General features: G+C 42.4%; 3 protein-coding genes across 3 annotated transcripts; 1 reads left to right on the top strand and 2 right to left on the bottom strand.

Moving 5' to 3' along the window:
- Positions 1 to 949: 949 nt before the first annotated feature.
- Positions 950 to 3,705, bottom strand: LOC134883401 (uncharacterized). Its single transcript, XM_063911750.1, has 4 exons — positions 3,370 to 3,705; positions 2,827 to 2,992; positions 2,134 to 2,249; positions 950 to 1,901 (listed from the first exon to the last, which is right to left on the bottom strand). The coding sequence occupies exons 1-4, from the start codon at positions 3,526 to 3,528 to the stop codon at positions 1,095 to 1,097; spliced, it is 1,248 nt and encodes a 415-aa protein (XP_063767820.1). The 5' UTR covers positions 3,529 to 3,705; the 3' UTR covers positions 950 to 1,094.
- A 542-nt stretch (positions 3,706 to 4,247) lies between these two features.
- On the top strand, positions 4,248 to 5,792 carry LOC134882459 (zinc finger MYM-type protein 6-like). Its single transcript, XM_063910147.1, has 2 exons — positions 4,248 to 5,433; positions 5,572 to 5,792. Exon 1 carries the CDS (start codon positions 4,255 to 4,257, stop codon positions 5,428 to 5,430), a length of 1,176 nt encoding a protein of 391 aa, XP_063766217.1. The 5' UTR covers positions 4,248 to 4,254; the 3' UTR covers positions 5,431 to 5,433; positions 5,572 to 5,792.
- Positions 5,793 to 6,045: 253 nt separating this feature from the next.
- Positions 6,046 to 13,393, bottom strand: LOC134882233 (deleted in malignant brain tumors 1 protein-like). The gene is given in 13 exon segments (XM_063909844.1): positions 6,046 to 7,063; positions 7,947 to 8,106; positions 8,183 to 8,425; positions 8,511 to 8,659; positions 8,892 to 9,100; positions 9,271 to 9,621; positions 9,937 to 10,287; positions 10,580 to 10,930; positions 11,239 to 11,589; positions 11,882 to 12,232; positions 12,547 to 12,688; positions 12,690 to 12,898; positions 13,192 to 13,393. Coding segments are annotated over 13 exon segments (3,153 nt in total). The 3' UTR covers positions 6,046 to 6,979.
- Positions 13,394 to 19,975: the final 6,582 nt, after the last annotated feature.

Raw genomic sequence — 19,975 nt, forward strand, 5'->3', positions numbered from 1 at the left:
CATGGCAGTGCTATGTCTAAATTAAGTTACTCCTGCTCACATTGTCTAGGTTTAGTGGTAATACAATGAGAAATTGGTATTTGACCTAAACAACACTGTTAAGATCTTAACTTGTGTGTAATCACTTTCCCTGTCTGCTTTCTGCACTGTTTCCTTCAGCCTGGGTCGGAGGACACAAGTATTACAGAGGAGGGAGAGGAAGACCAAACCACAGTTGACATTGACGCAGATGTCGAAGATGTCACTTCGAACATCAGTAGTCCACTGTCAGAGCCCACGGAAAACCCCAGTCCACCAGTCAAAGTGTCAAGTGGTCAGTCTAGCAAAAGACCTCGAGTCCAGAAATCCAACTCAAAATTTGATGAGCACAACCTTGAAATGGCCAAATTGTCCGTGCTTCAGCAGGTCCAGAAAACCTTATCTGGCTCCGATGCTGATTCAGAGGAACGGTTTGGCCAACAAGTAGCATCAGAGCTAAGAAACCTTACCAATCCCGCTGTACAATTAAGGGTAATGAGGAACATTATGAACTTAATTTATGATGCTCAGGAGACAGCGATCAGCCAGCAGGGCAGCGTTCCTGGAAATCTGTATGGCAGCCAAGCACAATTTCCAGGTACACAGGTTAGGCCACCTTTATACCCCATGCTGCACCCCTATCAGGTCCAGTCAGCCCCCCAAAGCCACCAGGCCACAACCCAGCCAATGTCATTTTTGTCAATGCTGAACACTAGTCAAGACTAGTCCAACAATAACACCCTTCCTGTGTTCTTTCACTAAATTTACATGTTCTTTATAAGTCACTAATGTGAGTTACCAACTACCTCAATGTTGTTCTTTGTGTTACTGGAAATATTTTTGGATTTATTTATAATTGTTAATGAAGAAAATCATTTTGTTTATTTTCCCCACAGAGGTAGATTTATTTTTGTAATAATGAAGGGATGTGTTTAATGTTTCTGTACATAGTTTTTATACATGTTCAATAAACAAAGAGTAATGTTTCTTCAAATACAGAAGTGAACTGTCATTTTATAATAACACAAAAATAATGACTTGGTAACTTTTCTCAGACAATTTGGTTGTCTCATCTCCTACACCATGCCTTCTTGCCAAGACACACTCCCTGCAGGTGTCTGAAAGTAGCTGCAAAGGAGGTCCCGCTGCATTTTCGCTTCCACTGAAGGGTTTCTTGCTCGTCCCATCGCAACTGACTGAAGACCTCCCTCCCGTCTCCATGCTCCTTCAATGAGCCTGTGGTTGGCATCTTCTGTGTCTACATACCCAGGTGGTACATAGGCATCTGATCTGCGTTGCCGCAGGAAATTGTGAAGACACATGCAGGCAAAGACAATCTTCACAACCTTGTCAGGTTCCAGGCAGATTGTGGTTCTGAAAACTCTGAAGCGGTTTGACAGAATTCCGAATGCATTTTCTACCACACGTCGTGCTCTGGACAGGCGGTAGTTGTAGATGCGTTGGTTGGTGTTGAGGTTTCTGTGGGGGAATGACTTCATGAGGTCAGGGCGGAGAGGATAAGCCTCATCACCAACCAGCACATATGGCATCACAGCGTCAGTGCCTGGCAGGGTTTCCACAGGGGGGAAGTTCAGGGTGCCTTTATCCATCGCCTCCCTCAGGTCCGAATGCGCAAACACTCCTGCGTCTGACACCCTTCCCTGTGTCCCTGCGGACGCGTAGACGAACTTGTAATTAGCATCCACTACAGCCATGAGAATGATGGAAAATCGTGACTTGTAGTTGTAGAACAGGCTTCCGCTCTTGGCAGGGGGTTGGATGAAAATGTGTTTGCCATCTATAGCCCCCAAGCATTGGGGAAACTGCCACTTATGGTAAAAGTCGCTGGCAATGGCCTTCCATTCGGCATCAGTTGATGGTGTCTGAAGGAAGTACAAAGTAATACATGACATTAATCTGGTGAAATAATGTTTTCAAAAACACTTTGAGTTCTTTTTTTTTTAAATTTCACCTTTCATAAAGACAGTATAAATACACAAAGGACTCAGCTGATTTAGGTGAGAAATCATTGTGCAAGTCAACCTTTCAATAGTCTGACCATGGGTAATGTGATGTTCTGTATGATTTTAGATTATTATTCCCAGTTAAATTTACCTTCAAGTAATCTTCACGCAACACAGAGGTAAGGGCTGTGCATGTTTCCATGACGATCCTGCTCAGTGTGGTGCTTCCAATCCTATACTGGAAACTCAACGAGTTGAAGGTCTCGCCTATCAAAATGGAGAAAATGTCTATAGTGTTGTGTGGATTTAAATGTTAAAGGTGGACAATGAGATCTTGCCTGGTTTTTAGTAAATTTTCATTTTTGTCTAAAATCGTAAGCATCTCCCTATGATCAGCTTGCTGCCTGCTCCCAGAATACATTGTGAAAAAGTCCGGTCTTGGGAGACAACATGGGCAATGAGCAAAGTTGGGGGACAATAAGTAAAGTTAATTTAGTAGTGTGAAATTGAAAGTAACATTTTGTTTGGTGTTTACGTGGAATATCAACAGAAGTGACATCATGCAGGATCTCATAGTCCACCTTTTAATGTAAGGGAAGATGAACATCGACAGATTTTAGTATGGATTGAGAATAGAATCTAGTAGGTGGTAATAGTACCTACATGGATAGAAAGAGGTGTAGTTGGAGGTGCCAGCATAACTGATGTAGAAAGGTGAAAGTTGTATGATGTAGTGTGGTTGTATGCAGTTGCATGTGTGAACTTGATTTTTAATATGACAGATAGATGACCTTGCCTCACTTTCAACCTTTGAGTAATAGGGAGCATATGTCAACACACTTGCCTGTTGCCAAAAATCTAAGGGTAACAGAAAGCCTCTCCTTAGGGCTGATGGCCTTCCTGAGGTGAGTATCCTGCTTCACAATGTGAGGAGTAACCCTCTCCAGAAGAAAATAGAACTCCTCTACAGAAATTCTGAGGAGGTCCCGAAAACCCCTCATATCATCAACCTATAAAACAGAACACAGGCGCATTATAGATGTTAGATGTCGTTGTTAATTTAAGAGTCTGATCAAAACATTTAAATGTTGTATAATAAGACAAACTGTCAAAGTAAAACTGATGCCTCCATCACATCAATAAGATTGTCTGCATAGTTCCTCCCCCTAGACAGCTGCAGTCATTGGATAGACCATCACATTTCAACTGTATTGTATCTACTGTAGGCTACCCTAGGCTACTACAAACACAGAACAGTAGAAAGTCAGTTAAAGTTGACAGAACTATAACAAGTAGTCTACTTATGGATTTATTGACTGACCACGTTGGTGTACACGAGCTGAAAGGGTCTGATAGGCCTAATGTGCTATTATAACAATTTACTTACCTCCAGCTCTCGTTGAAGAATTGACAGGCCATACTGCCCACGTCTACCAAGCCATTTCCTCGTCCATACACGTCGCCGTCGTCTTTTTTTTTTGCTGTCTGCACACAGAATGGCACAAATTGCCAGAGCAACGCGCTTTTCTTTGGTGAGTAGCATCATCTCAGGAAAGCATCTGTGAGAATCCAAGCATCTCCCACTTCCGGCTTCTTCTTCTTGCAATTCCGGTCAGTCCGACCGAGTCCGACGTGTCGTGTAGTGTGAGCAGCCAGATCGCATCAGACCATCGGATCGTACAGTGTGAGAACGGGAATCGTGAGCTGCGACGTTTTAACCCTTGCGATTCACTGTACAGTATGAGCAGCAGCTGAATACCGCGATTCCAAAAATCGCACAGTGTATGCCCAGCATTACTCAACTCACTCTGCCACAAATCCTTAATGTCGAGACATCATTACACATTTAATTGAGTGTGAAGATAACTAAATGATCTTATCATTTCAATGATCCTTTCAAGTATCACCAACTTACTCACCTGTTAGTTACAGTGGTATATCCAGCGCGTTCGTCTCCAGTGCTAGTCTCTCCACTGAAGCGCTGTCAGAATGCAGGCACGTTGGAGGGGGCGTGGCCCAACATGTTGCGAATATGGGGCTTGTAGCAGAAGTGACGAATGACAATATAAAACGACTTGATAAAAAAAAAATACTAATGCATTTATTTCAGCTTTATACCATTTCTGTTCATGAGGGTTTGTTGTATTTTTTTTTTTTTTTCGTGCCGTGAGGTTGGGGGGGCCGGCAGGGTGGCCATACTCTGACCAATGGTGGCCGTGGCCCCCCCTGGCCACCACGTGGCCACGCCCCTGGATACGAGGACAGTGGCACTATGTGCGAGGAATTTCTTTTTTGCAAACCACTGCCCGGGCGAACTACCGGTGTAGAAATATTTAAAGCACTGGACGATTTTTTCACGGAGCACAATATCTCGTGGCAGAGGTGCGTTGCATTATGCAGCGATGGGGCCCGAGCCATGAGTGGCAGCAAGACTGGACTGTTTGCGCATGTAAGGAGGGTGGCTCCGGGGGTAATTTGGACACACTGCCTGATTCATAGAGAGGCTCTCGCCTCCAAAGATCTCAGTGTTGAGCTCAGTGGTGTGTTTGATGTCGTTGTCAAGACGGTCAACTTCATAAAACGAAACGCATTGAATACACGCCTGTTTTCATCCCTATGCCATGACTTGGGAAGTGAACACAGCTCTCTCCTTTATCATTCAGAGGTGCGTTGGCTGTCTCGCGGCGCTGTGCTCGCCCGTGTGTTTGAACTACGCGGAGCTATCTACGAGTTCTTGTGCGAGAAGCATTCTGATCTGGCTTCCAATTTCAACGATAGTTACTGGTTAACTAAGCTGGCGTACCTCACAGATGTTTTTGCAGAGCTGAACAAGTTGAACAGCTCCATGCAAGGGAGAGATGCAAACGTCATGCAGCTCTACGAGAAGCTCGACGCATTTGTGAAAAAAATGTCAAAGTGGATCGAACGAGTGGAGAGCAATAACTTGGCGATGTTTCCTTCAGTTGAGGAATACCCTGACAGCACTGACATCAACGACACTATATGTGAGCATTTGAGGAAGCTTGTGCGTCAATTCGCAAAGTACTTCACTGATTCGGAAGAGTGGCGCCGTGACAGCAAGTGGATCCTGCTCCCATTCAGTGACGATGCATCAGTAGGGTCAAGTCTGACGGCTGTGGAAGAGGATAAGCTGATTGAGATGTCCACAGACTCTGTCAGGAGGCATATGTACGACACACAGCCCCTTGTTAAATTCTGGATAAGTTGCCAGACAGAATTTCCACAGCTTGCTGCAAAAGCAATGAGGTGTCTTTTGCCCTTTCCAACCACATACCTGTGTGAGAGTGGTTTTTCTACACTGGCGTACTTAAAGAATAAGTACAGGGCTAGGCTTGATCCAGAGAATGACATGAGACTGTCTCTGTCTACCATTTCGCCACGAATAGACAGGCTGTGTGGACTTCACCACGCCCAGATATCACACTGACAGGTAGGCCTAATTCTCCCATGTTTTCACTGTTACGACCCTGGCGGGTTTAGGCCCCGCCCTGTGTTAATGGTAAGCCTGTTCTCTCTCCCTGCTTTTCTCAATCTCTCTCTGCTTTTCTCAATCTCTCTGTCTCTACAGCAGGTGATTGGTGACAGGTCTGTCCTGGCTGGGTTATAAAAGCCCTGACCAGCCAGCAGTTGAGGCTGCCTTGGTCTTCATTTGTTGGATTTTGGTTCTCCGGTGTTGTTGGATTTTTGTTCTCCGTTGTTGTTTTGTCACACACCTAGACTGACTTTGCATGACATTTTTAGTTACTTTTCCCAATACTGAATTGCACAACACTTTATTATTCTTTATTCTTTCTTTAAAATAATCTTTAATTTAATTTAATTTAATAAATCTACTTTTATATTATTTTATTTTTTATATTCTATTATTATAAAATCTGCGTGGCCTCTCTTTCATGTTTCATGCATTGAGCTATGCATGTAACACCAAATACACACGCGCACGCGCAGGCACATCAGTGGGCCGCGGATTGCTTTCTAGTCCGAATGGTGGTCCCTGGGACAAAACCAGTTGAAAACCCCTGCTTTAAGGCTTTAGTATGAGTAATGTGTATCCATGATTCGTTTATACATGAACAATGTTAGTATTTATTAACATACAACAGGGATTACAGCTCAGGGCAGGCTTCTCTCTGCATAATAAAGGGTGGATAATTATAATTATGAGCATAAATGTTGGTTAAATTAAAGTGTGTGTAGTGTTTTCCAACAGCAGTGTGCAGGATTTTCTTTATTTGTTCGTTGATTTATTTATTCACTCTTTCGTTCTTAATTTAATGACGAAACACTGGGAGGTTGATTTAAGTATAACATGTGGCTATATTGTGTGGACCAGCTCAAAAAATTCTTTATTGGGATTAAATGTGTTCAGAAATTCTTTACAGAAAAATACAATTACAGGTAAGACATGAACATCTTGTTGTTGATGAGCTCAGACAAAACAATCACTAATCATAGCCTACATGCATCACCGGTATCTAATCAGAGGGTGTGTCGTACTTGAGTTCCCTTAACAATCAGGTCATTAGAACATAACTCAAAAGAATCAAAGGTGGAGTTAAATGATTATATTGTTGTACAACCACAATGCCTTTTTATAATTTATGCTGCACTATTTCTTAATGCTCTTTATGTCTTTGATTTTTGTAAAGCACTTTTAATTGCCTTGTGTTGAAAGGTGCTTTATAGATAAACTTGTCATGCCTTGCAATTCTGTGTAAGTAAACTCACTGCTAACAGACATGCAGAAGGTGTGTCTTGTCATTCTCTACGAACAAGTGATTAAATCAAAAGCAGGGTATACAACTACTGATGTTATAATCAGTAAATACAACTTCTACATGAGATTAAATAAGATTGAAATCATACATCAGAATAAAGACCTCATCAAATTGTGTTTAAGGACTCACTCAATCAACATTAAAAATCAAAAGGAATTGTAACTGCAGTTTATATCTTCCACGTTACCAAATTATATTTTACTCCAACTTGATTGGTCCAATGGTGACGGGATGGAGCTGATTGGTGTTGTCAACAGAGCGATATGTCCTTCTTCTGCAGGACTGTGAGGTAAGAAGGGGTATAATGATTAGACATATACTGTATAGGCAGTATTTGGATATTCACTTTATGCTTCCTCTGCTCTAGGGAGCTTCCACATGGCCTTAATTTGTGTTGGTACTTATGGTTAGCATAAGTGCTATTACTTTGCATAATGTTAGGATCTTTACTTGCCAAAGAAACAGATTTGAATGCACTGTTATTACGTTTTAATACTTTTTGAGGTGAGAAGCTAACCATTGAGATTACCAATATGAGATTAGTTTATCCAAATGATGCATAATTGGTCATTTAAGCGGCTGTTTGGAGCTTTGTGAAGCTGCTGCTGTATGACAGTGGCTGGCCAGTTTTCTTGCTAAGTAGTTAGTTAGAAAGTCAAAGCCAGCTAACTTGTCAAGTACATACATATCGCTTACATAGGCAAGCTAGTTTGATAGCTAGATTACTATTGTTCAGTAGCCAACTTGTTAGTTAGATGGCATACACTAGGGTGACCAGATTTGAGGTGGCGAAAAAGAGGACACTTGCGATTGTTGGGGGGAAAGTCTAAGTACAGTAGACTTCTGTGCAAAGCGCCATTCAATTTAAGTACACGCTTAATGGTCCCATGAAAAACTGTGAAAACCGGACGTTTTCATGAATTTATAAAACCCCCCCGGACGCTCCGGACAGGACATAAAAAGAGGACATGTCCGGGCAAAAGAGGACGTCTGGTCACCCTAGCGTACACTAGCTTACTTGTAGCTCAAATAAAACAAATTATTTACAGTGCTCCTGGCCGGCATATGCGTTAGAACCGGAAGTGGGAAGACGTTTTAGCTACATAGGGTCAATTAAGCATGGATCACTGATTAATTATTTGGATTGAGTTAGAGTCTGACTCACTGGTTCACAGTTTCGGTTCCTCTTGTCGCACAGACGTAGGGTGCAGTGAAGGAAGACGTATGGGTTTCCACCGTGTAGAGGAAACAGCAGGGCAGAGAAACGGGCATGGAGAGACTGGCCGTTCTCCACCATAGACACATGGCCATGGTCAGTAGGACACCTGGCAAAAGATTAAACTGAGTCATTAGGATCATAGATTCCACTTCTGTCCATCTCCATTTAGGAAAGACACGTACCCGGAATGAATGAGATAGTATCGCATGGGGTCTTCGGGGTTTGAGGAGTTAGTTTTATAGCAGTCCTCCAGAACAACAGCTAGGTTTGGATCAATCTCAGACACAGATACTTGCACATACAAGGGTGAGCCCATCCGCAGGGTGACCAGGCCCCCTGGGTAACTGTATGAAAAGTGGGAGTCGTGGAATACACTCATGTAGGCTGTGGCTCTGTTTCCTGAGCCAATGAGGCCACCGCCATTGCTTTAAGATGAGAAAGAAAGACCGTTAGAGATGACCCTGAAATGACGCAAGACTGTCAAGTGTGTTGTTTCACTTATATACTCACAGCTCTGGTCTGATTGCAGCATTCAGACTGATATTGTTTTCCAAGGGATATGCGCAGGAAAATGGAATAATCTGAGGTAAAACCAGGGAGCCGTTACTTGGAGGGTGGAAAAATAAGTTATTGGAGTAGATGGCGTGGGTGTTGTTGGTCTGAAAGAAAAAGGATAAATGAAAGACCAGTCAGGAGTGTATTCAACGTTTAACCTCATGTTAGTTTTTAGTTACAAGCCATATCAGAATAGTACACCTATATATATTGTTGTCCTTGATTTGAAAAGGAAATTTGGCAAATCATGGCTGACACTTGTTAATGACCTTCTGATGGGAACCTTTTAGTCAAGTTGTATTGTGGTGGTCACTCTCAAGGGTTAGTTCAACTCACCCTCATTACAGTTCCACAGTAGCCAGTCTGACGTGGCAATTGATACCAAACAGCGGAGTCATGCACACTGATGCCAGAACAGTGAGGGGCTGCCATGTGACCAGAGAAAGGTTGCAGACCAGCTGCCTCCAGGCTTGTCAGTTTCACCCCAACTTGAATGTAGTTTCTGGAGCAAAAAAGCTGGGCAGCCTGGATTAGAGGTGGTCTTTCTGTAAAGTCAAGAAATCCGTTTTAATTTTATAAGTGGCTTATTGTTAAAAAAAACAAGGAAAAAGTATTTTGTGTTTGCTGTTTAGATGGTGATGACATGCAGTCTATAGTTATACAGTATGTGAACAATACCAAACTGTATGTGTTGACTATATGCATGCACATTTACCTGCACAAAGGACACCAGCATCTTTTTGGTGAACACAGTTGTGGGATCCTATGCCCGAATGAACACAGTCCTTCAGTGATGTCTCGTTCCCTGAACACCGAAGGTCATCTAACAAAATTGGTCCAGAGCCCAGTCCAAAATATGACCCATTTTTTGCTTCCAAAGCCCCGCCACAGCCCAGCTGTCGACAAACCACCTGAGCATCGTTCAGATCCCAACTGTCGTCACAAACTGTCCCCCACTGGCCGTTGTGAAAGATCTCCACTCGGCCGGAGCAGGTGCTGTTGGAGCCAGCCAGCCTCACTGGAGGACTTGGTGGTGGTGGAGTAGGTTCAACTCTTATCCCAGATCCTGATGAAGCAAAATGTCTGTCAACCCATACGGCAGCTCAGAGGCAATTGCGCAATAAACCAAATTTCTTCACCAGAACTGTACTTGATATTTGAATCATTATTTTATATTTGCATATTGCGATGGATGACAATTCCCATTTTGTTTTGTACAAGCTAGAATCATACACCAGTGTTTTCAATTTAAATGTGGCTTTTTGTACTATAACACATCTCCCATCTCCCTTGTGTGTCAGTGCTAGGGTTCAAAGTGCCATCTGTACTTTTATATGAACATTACTAACGGTATGTGTTGACTATATGCATGCACATTTACCTGCACAAATGACACCAGCATCTTCTTGGTGAACACAGTCGTGGGATCCTATGCCCGAATGAACACAGTCCTTCAGTGATGTCTCGTTCCCTGAACACCGAAGGTCATCTAACCAAATTGGTCCAGAGCCCAGTCCAAAATATGACTCACTGTTTGCTTCCAAAGCCCCGCCACAGCCCAGCTGTTGACAAACCACCTGAGCATCGTTCAGATCCCAACTGTCGTCACACACTGTCCCCCACTGGCCATTGAGAAAGATCTCCACTCGGCCGGAGCAGGTGCTGTTGGAGCCGGCCAGCCTCACTGGAGGACTTGTTGGTAGTGGAGTAGGTCCGGTTGTCAGGGAAGATCCTGGTAAAAGTTAAGTCAAAATGTCTGTCCTATGTCTGTGATCATTTCATCATTGGGCTTTTTTACTTTAAGTAATACCTTCCTTTTATATTTGCATTTTGCATTAAATGAAAATTCCCATCCGGTATGGTACAGGTTATTATCAGAAACTTGTGTTTTAATTTAAAATCGGTTTATTAGTACTATAAAATATCTCCCTTGTGTGTATCATCCAGTTGGTGCTAAAGTGCCAACTCTAGTTAAATGTGAACTCTACCAACTGTATGTGTTGACTATATGCATGCACATTTACCTGCACAAAGGACACCAGCATCTTTTTGGTGAACACAGTTGTGGGATCCTATGCCCGAATGAACACAGTCCTTCAGTGATGTCTCGTTCCCTGAACACCGAAGGTCATCTAACAAAATTGGTCCAGAGCCCAGTCCAAAATATGACCCATTTTTTGCTTCCAAAGCCCCGCCACAGCCCAGCTGTCGACAAACCACCTGAGCATCGTTCAGATCCCAGCTGTCGTCACACACTGTCCCCCACTGGCCGTTGTGAAAGATCTCCACTCGGCCGGAGCAGGTGCTGTTGGAGCCAGCCAGCCTCACTGGAGGACTTGGTGGTGGTGGAGTAGGTTCAACTCTTATCCCAGATCCTGATGAAGCAAAATGTCTGTCAACCCATACGGCAGCTCAGAGGCAATTGCGCAATAAACCAAATTTCTTCACCAGAACTGTACTTGATATTTGAATCATTATTTTATATTTGCATATTGCGATGGATGACAATTCCCATTTTGTTTTGTACAAGCTAGAATCATACACCAGTGTTTTCAATTTAAATGTGGCTTTTTGTACTATAACACATCTCCCTTGTGTGTCAGTGCTAGGGTTCAAAGTGCCATCTGTACTTTTATATGAACATTACTAACGGTATGTGTTGACTATATGCATGCACATTTACCTGCACAAAGGACACCAGCATCTTCTTGGTGAACACAGTCGTGGGCTCCTATGCCCGAATGAACACAGTCCTTCAGTGATGTCTCATTCCCTGAACACCGAAGGTCATCTAACCAAATTGGTCCAGAGCCCAGTCCAAAATATGACTCACTTTTTGCTTCCAAAGCCCCGCCACAGCCCAGCTGTTGACAAACCACCTGAGCATCGTTTAGATCCCAACTGTCGTCACACACTGTCCCCCACTGGCCATTGAGAAAGATCTCCACTCGGCCGGAGCAGGTGCTGTTGGAGCCGGCCAGCCTCACTGGAGGACTTGTTGGTAGTGGAGTAGGTCCGGTTGTCAGGGAAGATCCTGGTAAAAGTTAAGTCAAAATGTCTGTCCTATGTCTGTGATCATTTCATCATTGGGCTTTTTTACTTTAAGTAATACCTTCCTTTTATATTTGCATTTTGCATTAAATGAAAATTCCCATCCGGTATGGTACAGGTTATTATCAGAAACTTGTGTTTTAATTTAAAATCGGTTTATTAGTACTATAAAATATCTCCCTTGTGTGTATCATCCAGTTGGTGCTAAAGTGCCAACTCTAGTTAAATGTGAACTCTACCAACTGTATGTGTTGACTATATGCATGCACATTTACCTGCACAAAGGACACCAGCATCTTTTTGGTGAACACAGTTGTGGGATCCTATGCCCGAATGAACACAGTCCTTCAGTGATGTCTCGTTCCCTGAACACCGAAGGTCATCTAACAAAATTGGTCCAGAGCCCAGTCCAAAATATGACCCATTTTTTGCTTCCAAAGCCCCGCCACAGCCCAGCTGTCGACAAACCACCTGAGCATCGTTCAGATCCCAGCTGTCGTCACACACTGTCCCCCACTGGCCGTTGTGAAAGATCTCCACTCGGCCGGAGCAGGTGCTGTTGGAGCCAGCCAGCCTCACTGGAGGACTTGGTGGTGGTGGAGTAGGTTCAACTCTTATCCCAGATCCTGATGAAGCAAAATGTCTGTCAACCCATACGGCAGCTCAGAGGCAATTGCGCAATAAACCAAATTTCTTCACCAGAACTGTACTTGATATTTGAATCATTATTTTATATTTGCATATTGCGATGGATGACAATTCCCATTTTGTTTTGTACAAGCTAGAATCATACACCAGTGTTTTCAATTTAAATGTGGCTTTTTGTACTATAACACATCTCCATCTCCCTTGTGTGTCAGTGCTAGGGTTCAAAGTGCCATCTGTACTTTTATATGAACATTACTAACGGTATGTGTTGACTATATGCATGCACATTTACCTGCACAAAGGACACCAGCATCTTCTTGGTGAACACAGTCGTGGGCTCCTATGCCCGAATGAACACAGTCCTTCAGTGATGTCTCATTCCCTGAACACCGAAGCTCATCTAACCAAATTGGTCCAGAGCCCAGTCCAAAATTATGACTCACTTTTTGCTTCCAAAGCCCCGCCACAGCCCAGCTGTTGACAAACCACCTGAGCATCGTTTAGATCCCAACTGTCGTCACACACTGTCCCCCACTGGCCATTGTGAAAGATCTCCACTCGGCCGGAGCAGGTGCTGTTGGAGCAGGCCAGCCTCACTGGAGGACTTGTTGGTGGTGGAGTAGGTCCGGTTGTCAGGGAAGATCCTGGTAAAAGTTAAGTCAAAATGTCTGTCCTATGTCTGTGATCATTTCATCATTGGGCTTTTTTACTTTAAGTAATACCTTCCTTTTATATTTGCATTTTGCATTAAAATGAAAATTCCCATCCGGTATGGTACAGGTTATTATCAGAAACTTGTGTTTTAATTTAAAATCGGTTTATTAGTACTATAAAATATCTCCCTTGTGTGTATCATCCAGTTGGTGCTAAAGTGCCAACTCTAGTTAAATGTGAACTCTACTAACGGTATGTGTTGACTATATGCATGCACATTTACCTGCACAAAGGACACCAGCATCTTCTTGGTGAACACAGTTGTGGGCTCCTATGCCCGAATGAACACAGTCCTTCAGTGATGTCTCGTTCCCTGAACACCGAAGGTCATCTAACAAAATTGGTCCAGAGCCCAGTCCAAAATATGACCCATTTTTTGCTTCCAAAGCCCCGCCACAGCCCAGCTGTCGACAAACACCTGGCATCGTTCAGATCCCAGCTGTCGTCCACACACTGTCCCCCCACTGGCGTTGTGAAAGATCTCCACTCGGCCGGAGCAGGTGCTGTTGGAAGCAGCCAGCCTCACTGGAGGACTTGGTGGTGGTGGAGTAGGTTCAACTCTTATCCCAGATCCTGATGAAGCAAAATTTCTGTCAACCCATACGGCAGCTCAGAGGCAATTGCGCAATAAACCAAAATTTCTTCACCAGAACTGTACTTGATATTTGAATCATTATTTTATATTTGCATATTGCGATGGATGACAATTCCATTTTGTTTTGTACAAGCTAGAATCATACACCAGTGTTTTCAATTTTAAATGTGGCTTTTTTGTACTATAACACATCTCCCTTGTGTGTCAGTGCTAGGGTTCAAAGTGCCATCTGTACTTTTATATGAACATTACTAACGGTATGTGTTGAACTATATGCATGCACATTACCTGCACAAATGACACCAGCCATCTTCGTAATGAATGCAGTCGCTGGATCTATTCCTGAATGAACACAGTCCTTCAGTGACGCCTCGTTGCCAGAACACTGAAGCTCATCTAACCAAAGTGGTCAGAGCCCTCTCCAAAATAGGATTCTTCTTTTGCTTCCAAAGCCCCAACCACAGCCCAGCTGTCGACAAACACATGAGCATCGTTCAGATCCCAGTTGTCGTCACCACTGTCCCCCACTGGCCGTTGTGAAAGATCTCCACTCGGCCGGAGCAGGTGCTGTTGGAGCCGACCAGCCTCACTGGAGGACTTGGTGGTGGTTTGTGGAGAAGGAGTAGTTGCTGCGGCAGTTCTGGTTGGAGTGGAAGCAAAATATCTGTTAACCTACATGGCAACTTATTAAGCAAAAGCCCAATTAGTTCAATGAACTTGCTTGAAGGAAACCCAGCTGGAATTGTCTCGACTAGAGAATTCACTTTGCAGCAATAAATTGAACATCTAGTTAGGAATCATCGCCTAAGTTTATAGTACTTTTGACTATAACAGAATTGATCAATCAAGGAGAGATATTTCAGATCTTTACCTGTAATCCTAAAAAGTCTGCATTAGCAGGAGCAGCAGCATACCGGAAGTCATCGTCGTCATTGACCACAACCTGGAGATAAGACATGCACTTTCTGGAAACAGACGAAAGAGATTTTGGACATTGGCTCCCTCAATCATGGATGTTTTTGCAAATAACAATTCATCAAGTTACCAAATCTTGCGGTCACTTCCAAAATATTCAGGTCAGAAATCAGATAAAACGGTTGATTTCCAGCATCCTTATTTTCCTTCCTTGAGCTGACTGTGATTATGGGTCACTTTTAACCCTCAAAGGGTAGTTTAGGTTGTAAAATAAACACCAAGGTAACAGGTTTATACAAAAAAAGCGCTGTACAGCTATTAATCACCACCACCACCGCCTCCATCATCATTCTCTTACTTTTTCCAGTTGAGACAAGCTTTCGTCCTCGGAGGCTGACTGGTTGTATCGGGGCAGGGAGCCGCTGTGTGCTCTGTGCTGCTTCCCTCAAAGCATTTAATAGAAGCCCGAAGAAAATCAGGTATCATAAAAACGCTTGGTATGTAAGTTTAAGCCAAGATCATTCTGTGAGAATACTAATTACCTAGCTATGCAACCCATACAAATTGGGCAGGGACAGGTTTCTGTTTTGAAGACAATGAACATTGGATTTTGATTGATGGCTCTGTAATAATATAATAATAATAATAATATGTTTAATTTGTAATGCACTCTTCATTCCAAGGGAATCTCAGAGTGCTGTAATTAACATGCCCTTTTTCTGATCCATACGAGCTGATGTATCCAAGTGCGTCTTTGTGTGGGTGAGATGCTATCCCCCAGACAACATTCACACACATTGAATGATTGAATGCTTTTTTTAAACAACGTCGATACAAAATCAGCAGAATCCTGCAAGAACGTTTGCTAATTTTCTATAGTACAAACATTTTTGGGGCAGGGCGGGAGATTAATTGGCCAAGGTGCAGTCCAACAAGTTGTGTTTTTAGTGTGTGACAAAAGATGTATAGAGTACCCCTAAACAGCTTGTTTTACTTGAGTAGTACCAAGGTCCAACTCGCAGTGAGCTGGTTTGCTGAGGTAGAGCGAAACTGGACGTAGTAAGGGCCGGATCCCTTCACTGCATGTTAGTTTGGCCAGAACCAGTGTCATTAGCAAATTCGGACAGCATTGGTGACCAGTAAAGGTAGCGGCGGAGCGGTGTTGTGTGGGAGAACTTTGGATGGTTTTGGAAAAGCGTCGAGATGCCGCCTTCTGGATGAGTTGAAGAGGTCAGAACTACTTGCAGGTAGTACTAAAGCAAACACCGTTGGTCCAGCCATCGGGTTCAACCTGGAGTTAAGTATCTAGTAACGTCCACATGTTGACTGCAGGGGCTCGGATCGAAACCCAAAGCCTTTCGATTGAAAGACAACCGCATTCAGCCATAAATAGTTGAAAACATTCCCCGGCAATCATTAAATGTATTGTCTTGTAAAAGCTGTTATTAAAATGATTACTGTATTCATCAACACTTCTAATTAACTGCACCTGCCCAGAAATCAGACTCATTACATGGGTGTGCTTTATGGAGGAGTACTCTTTGTGCAGCAAGTAATCACGTCTGAATGATCGGCTCGTTTTTAAAGGAAAGACGGCTCTCATGCTTTGTACGTCAGTAGAATAAGAAACGATGGACTTTCTTTGAGACAAAGTTGAGCTACTTTCATTTTTACGCCATGAGTGTGACATCCAACAGCAATGTGACTGACTGTGCGTCTTTGTGTGGGTGAGATCCTATCCCCCAGACAACATTCACACACATTGAATGATTGAATGCTTTTTTTAAACAACGTCGATACAAAATCAGCAAGAATCCTGCAAGAACGTTTGCTAATTTTCCTATAGTACAAACATTTTTGGGGCAGGGCGGGAGATTAATTGGCCAAGGTGCAGTCCAACAAGTTGTGTTTTTAGTGTGTGACAAAAGATGTATAGAGTACCCCTAAACAGCTTGTTTTACTTGAGTAGTACCAAGGTCCAACTCGCAGTGAGCTGGTATGCTGAGGTAGAGTGAAACTGGACGTAGTAAGGGCCGGATCCCTTCACTGCATGTTAGTTTGGCCAGAACCAGTGTCATTAGCAAATTCGGACAGCCATTGGTGACCAGTAAAGGTAGCGGCGGAGCGGTGTTGTGTGGGAGAACTTTGGAAGGTTTTGGAAAAGCAGTCGAGATGCCGCCTTCTGGATGAGTTGAAGAGGTCAGAACTACTTGCAGGTAGTACTAAAGCAAACACCGTTGGTCCAGCCATCGGGTTCAACCTGGAGTTAAGTATCTAGTAACGTCCACATGTTGACTGCAGGGGCTCGGATCGAAACCCAAAGCCTTTCGATTGAAAGACAACCGCATTCAGCCATAAATAGTTGAAAACATTCCCCGGCAATCATTAAATGTATTGTCTTGTAAAAGCTGTTATTAAAATGATTACTGTATTCATCAACACTTCTAATTAACTGCACCTGCCCAGAAATCAGACTCATTACATGGGTGTGCTTTATGGAGGAGTACTCTTTGTGCAGCAAGTAATCACGTCTGAATGATCGGCTCGTTTTTAAAGGAAAGACGGCTCTCATGCTTTGTACGTCGGTAGAATAAGAAACGATGGACTTTCTTTGAGACAAAGTTGAGCTACTTTCATTTTTACGCCATGAGTGTGTCATCCAACAGCAATGTGAATGACTGGCAGACTGGATGTTATTGATTTCTTATCTATTTTAAACAATGGTATTGTGTGTTAGAATGTAAATTTAACTAAAACTCTTTATCCATTCATGATTTCTCTGATCAATTGTCAGTTTCTGCATACAAATAATCCCAAATGCGGGATGAATGTTGTTTTAGTTTATGGAATAAACCAATAAATACATAGTAATAGTTAAAGCACAGAAACTCAACATGTTGCAGTGGTCTGTAATGGTTACCAGTGCTGGATTCATTCATTTCAGTGGGTGAGAAAAGCTGGGAGACCTTCAGAGAAAAAAAACAAATGTAAACATTTTATTTTAAAACAAAAGTCTGGAAGTTCAGACAAAATTAAACAAAAGTGCTCTTTGGTGTTCAAGAAAAATAAAACTCCAATGAACACTTTGGGAAAATAGTAAATAACACCTTTAAGCAGATATTTATTCCATCGTGACATTTAAAAAACGGACACTGTTGTTGTGTGTAGTCGAAATGTGAGCTGTGTAAAATTCAAGGTGATTCCAAACACATAATGATAGCAAACACCTGAACAGAAAGCCAACACATTCACCAGTTGTAGGTGCAAAGTATGACCACTAGATGGCACCACCAACATGTGTAGACGGAATAACCAGATGGCAAAATAATATGAACAGAATGAGAGATAAAGTCTGGGCTTTAAGAAAACAGTCAGATTTCTTAGAATAAAGTCTGGGTTTTAATAAAAACAGTCAGATTTTTTAGAATAAAGTCTGGGTTTTAAGAAAAAAGTATGTATTTTTAGAAAAAATCTGAATTATTTAAAATAATCCAAATTTTGTTTAAAAACCGAATTTTATAAAAAAGTCGAAAAAGAAGGAAACTCAGAATTGTTACTTTAATCTAGTAATTTCAGAAAAAAGTCAGAATTTGAGAAAAAAATTGGATCTGATGAAAAAGAGGACATGTTTACATTACAAAAGTCAGATTTCTTTTAGGACAAAAGTCTGAGTTGAATAAAAAGACTGAGTTTTGAGAAGTTATAAGATGTTTCACAAAAGTCTGAATAAATAAAACAAAAAAGTAAACCTTTAAAAACTTTTTTACAGAAAGACAAGTCAGAATTTTCAGAAAAAAAATCTGAATTTTGATGAGAGTCAGAACTGAGAAAATATAACAACTTAAAAAAAGGTAAAGTTGAATTCTGGGGAAATCTAAATTTTGAATTTTAATCTCAGAATTTTGATCTAACAGTGTGAAAATCACTCATGGTCAGACCTAAAAAAACGTAAACAAATGTGTTTCTCTGTTCTCCGTAAAAATGAAATCATAGGGAAAAAAAAGACAAATAAGAGTGCGAAATAATTTCCACATGTTTACCTCTAGAGGCTGCTGTGTCACATCAGAAGTTTCAGCCGGCAGTGGAGCAGCATTCTGACACAATGTCTGAACAGTTTCTTCACACCATGGCAAGATAAATTATAATAGCGTTCAAGCACTCAATCCTGATCTGGCATTCGTCTCTTACGCATCGGTTACTCACTTTCAGATTACCATCTCCACTAGCAACCTCTCACTTAATCTTTAATCAAAGACAACACCACAGTGAAAACTCTTCTGTTGGTCTTATTCCAAGAAGAAAGCCTTTAAGTCGGTTGCCAGATCCATCATGACAATCAGCCTGCATCCAACCATAATTGGCCATGGTATTCCCTCTGATATTAATAGCTGGTATTATTTAAAGCAGGATTGGCAATTTCTCTGTTGTGCACAATATACCTGTAACATGATGAGCTGCGTCAGGGAGGCCAGCCTTGTGTGTGCAGTTAACAATAGTATTAATAACATACAACACGGGCTGGGCCCCCCTGCTCACAGGAGAAAGTGTGACGGAAATTAGCAGCCGAGGACAGACGAGAGTTCGCAAGTGGGGGGAAAGGAAAGACGCAAGGAGCCTCGGTGGCGCAGGCAGAGGTGTCAACTTTCAGGGCAGGGACCCCTAGGCCACATCTTAAAAGGCAGGGCAATGCCGAGGCCTGCGGTGGCGTGCGTCGCTCATCGGGCATCGCTGTCAAGTGCCACATGCTTGTGTTTGCGCTATGGGAACAGGAATGGGCTGCTGACTCTCAATGCCACACGCCTGGGCTCACATTCTCAAGGAAGACTGAGACAGTGCGGTCACTGGACTCCAGCTGGCCGCCACACAGGCCCTGCAGTCAAAATAACAATGAGGAGCAGGAGGAGGAGGAGGAGGAGGCTGGTGTTAACATAAGAGTGCTGCCTCAAACTGCTGCCATGGCCTTATTCCCAGCCAGAGTCCTACTGCATGGGCATCGTCTGATATCTGTCAGATAATGGAACTGTGAACATTTAGAAGGATGTTTAAAACACTGCAGAAGTAGTGGTGGTTAGTACAGGATGAATATCATTAAGCTGCATTCTCATCATACACAACAGCAAAGGCAACGACCTAAATGGGTTTAATCGAATGACCCCTACAGAGCTATACCACCAACAACAGTACAGGTGTAAGGTACTGTGTATTTTAAGGTTAAGGGTTTTTTTTTTATGTAACACATTTCAAACACAAAGGCTGCCTCACAAGAGCATTAATGCACAATAAAATGAAATAAATAAAAAGGCTAAAACAAATAAATGTCATTAGAGAGATAGAAGGCAATTGTTTAAAATTGAAGAATAAGTCTGAATTTTTAGGGAAATAAATCTGATTGTTTTTTTAAAGTCTGATTTTTATTATTTTGAAAAAAAATCTATTTTTTTCAGAAAAAAGTCAGAATTTTTAGAAAAGAACATATTTTGATTCAACTTATATTCTG

Source organism: Eleginops maclovinus, chromosome 20 (genome assembly GCF_036324505.1).
Source record: "Eleginops maclovinus isolate JMC-PN-2008 ecotype Puerto Natales chromosome 20, JC_Emac_rtc_rv5, whole genome shotgun sequence".
Taxonomy (NCBI): Eukaryota; Metazoa; Chordata; class Actinopteri; order Perciformes; family Eleginopidae; genus Eleginops; species Eleginops maclovinus.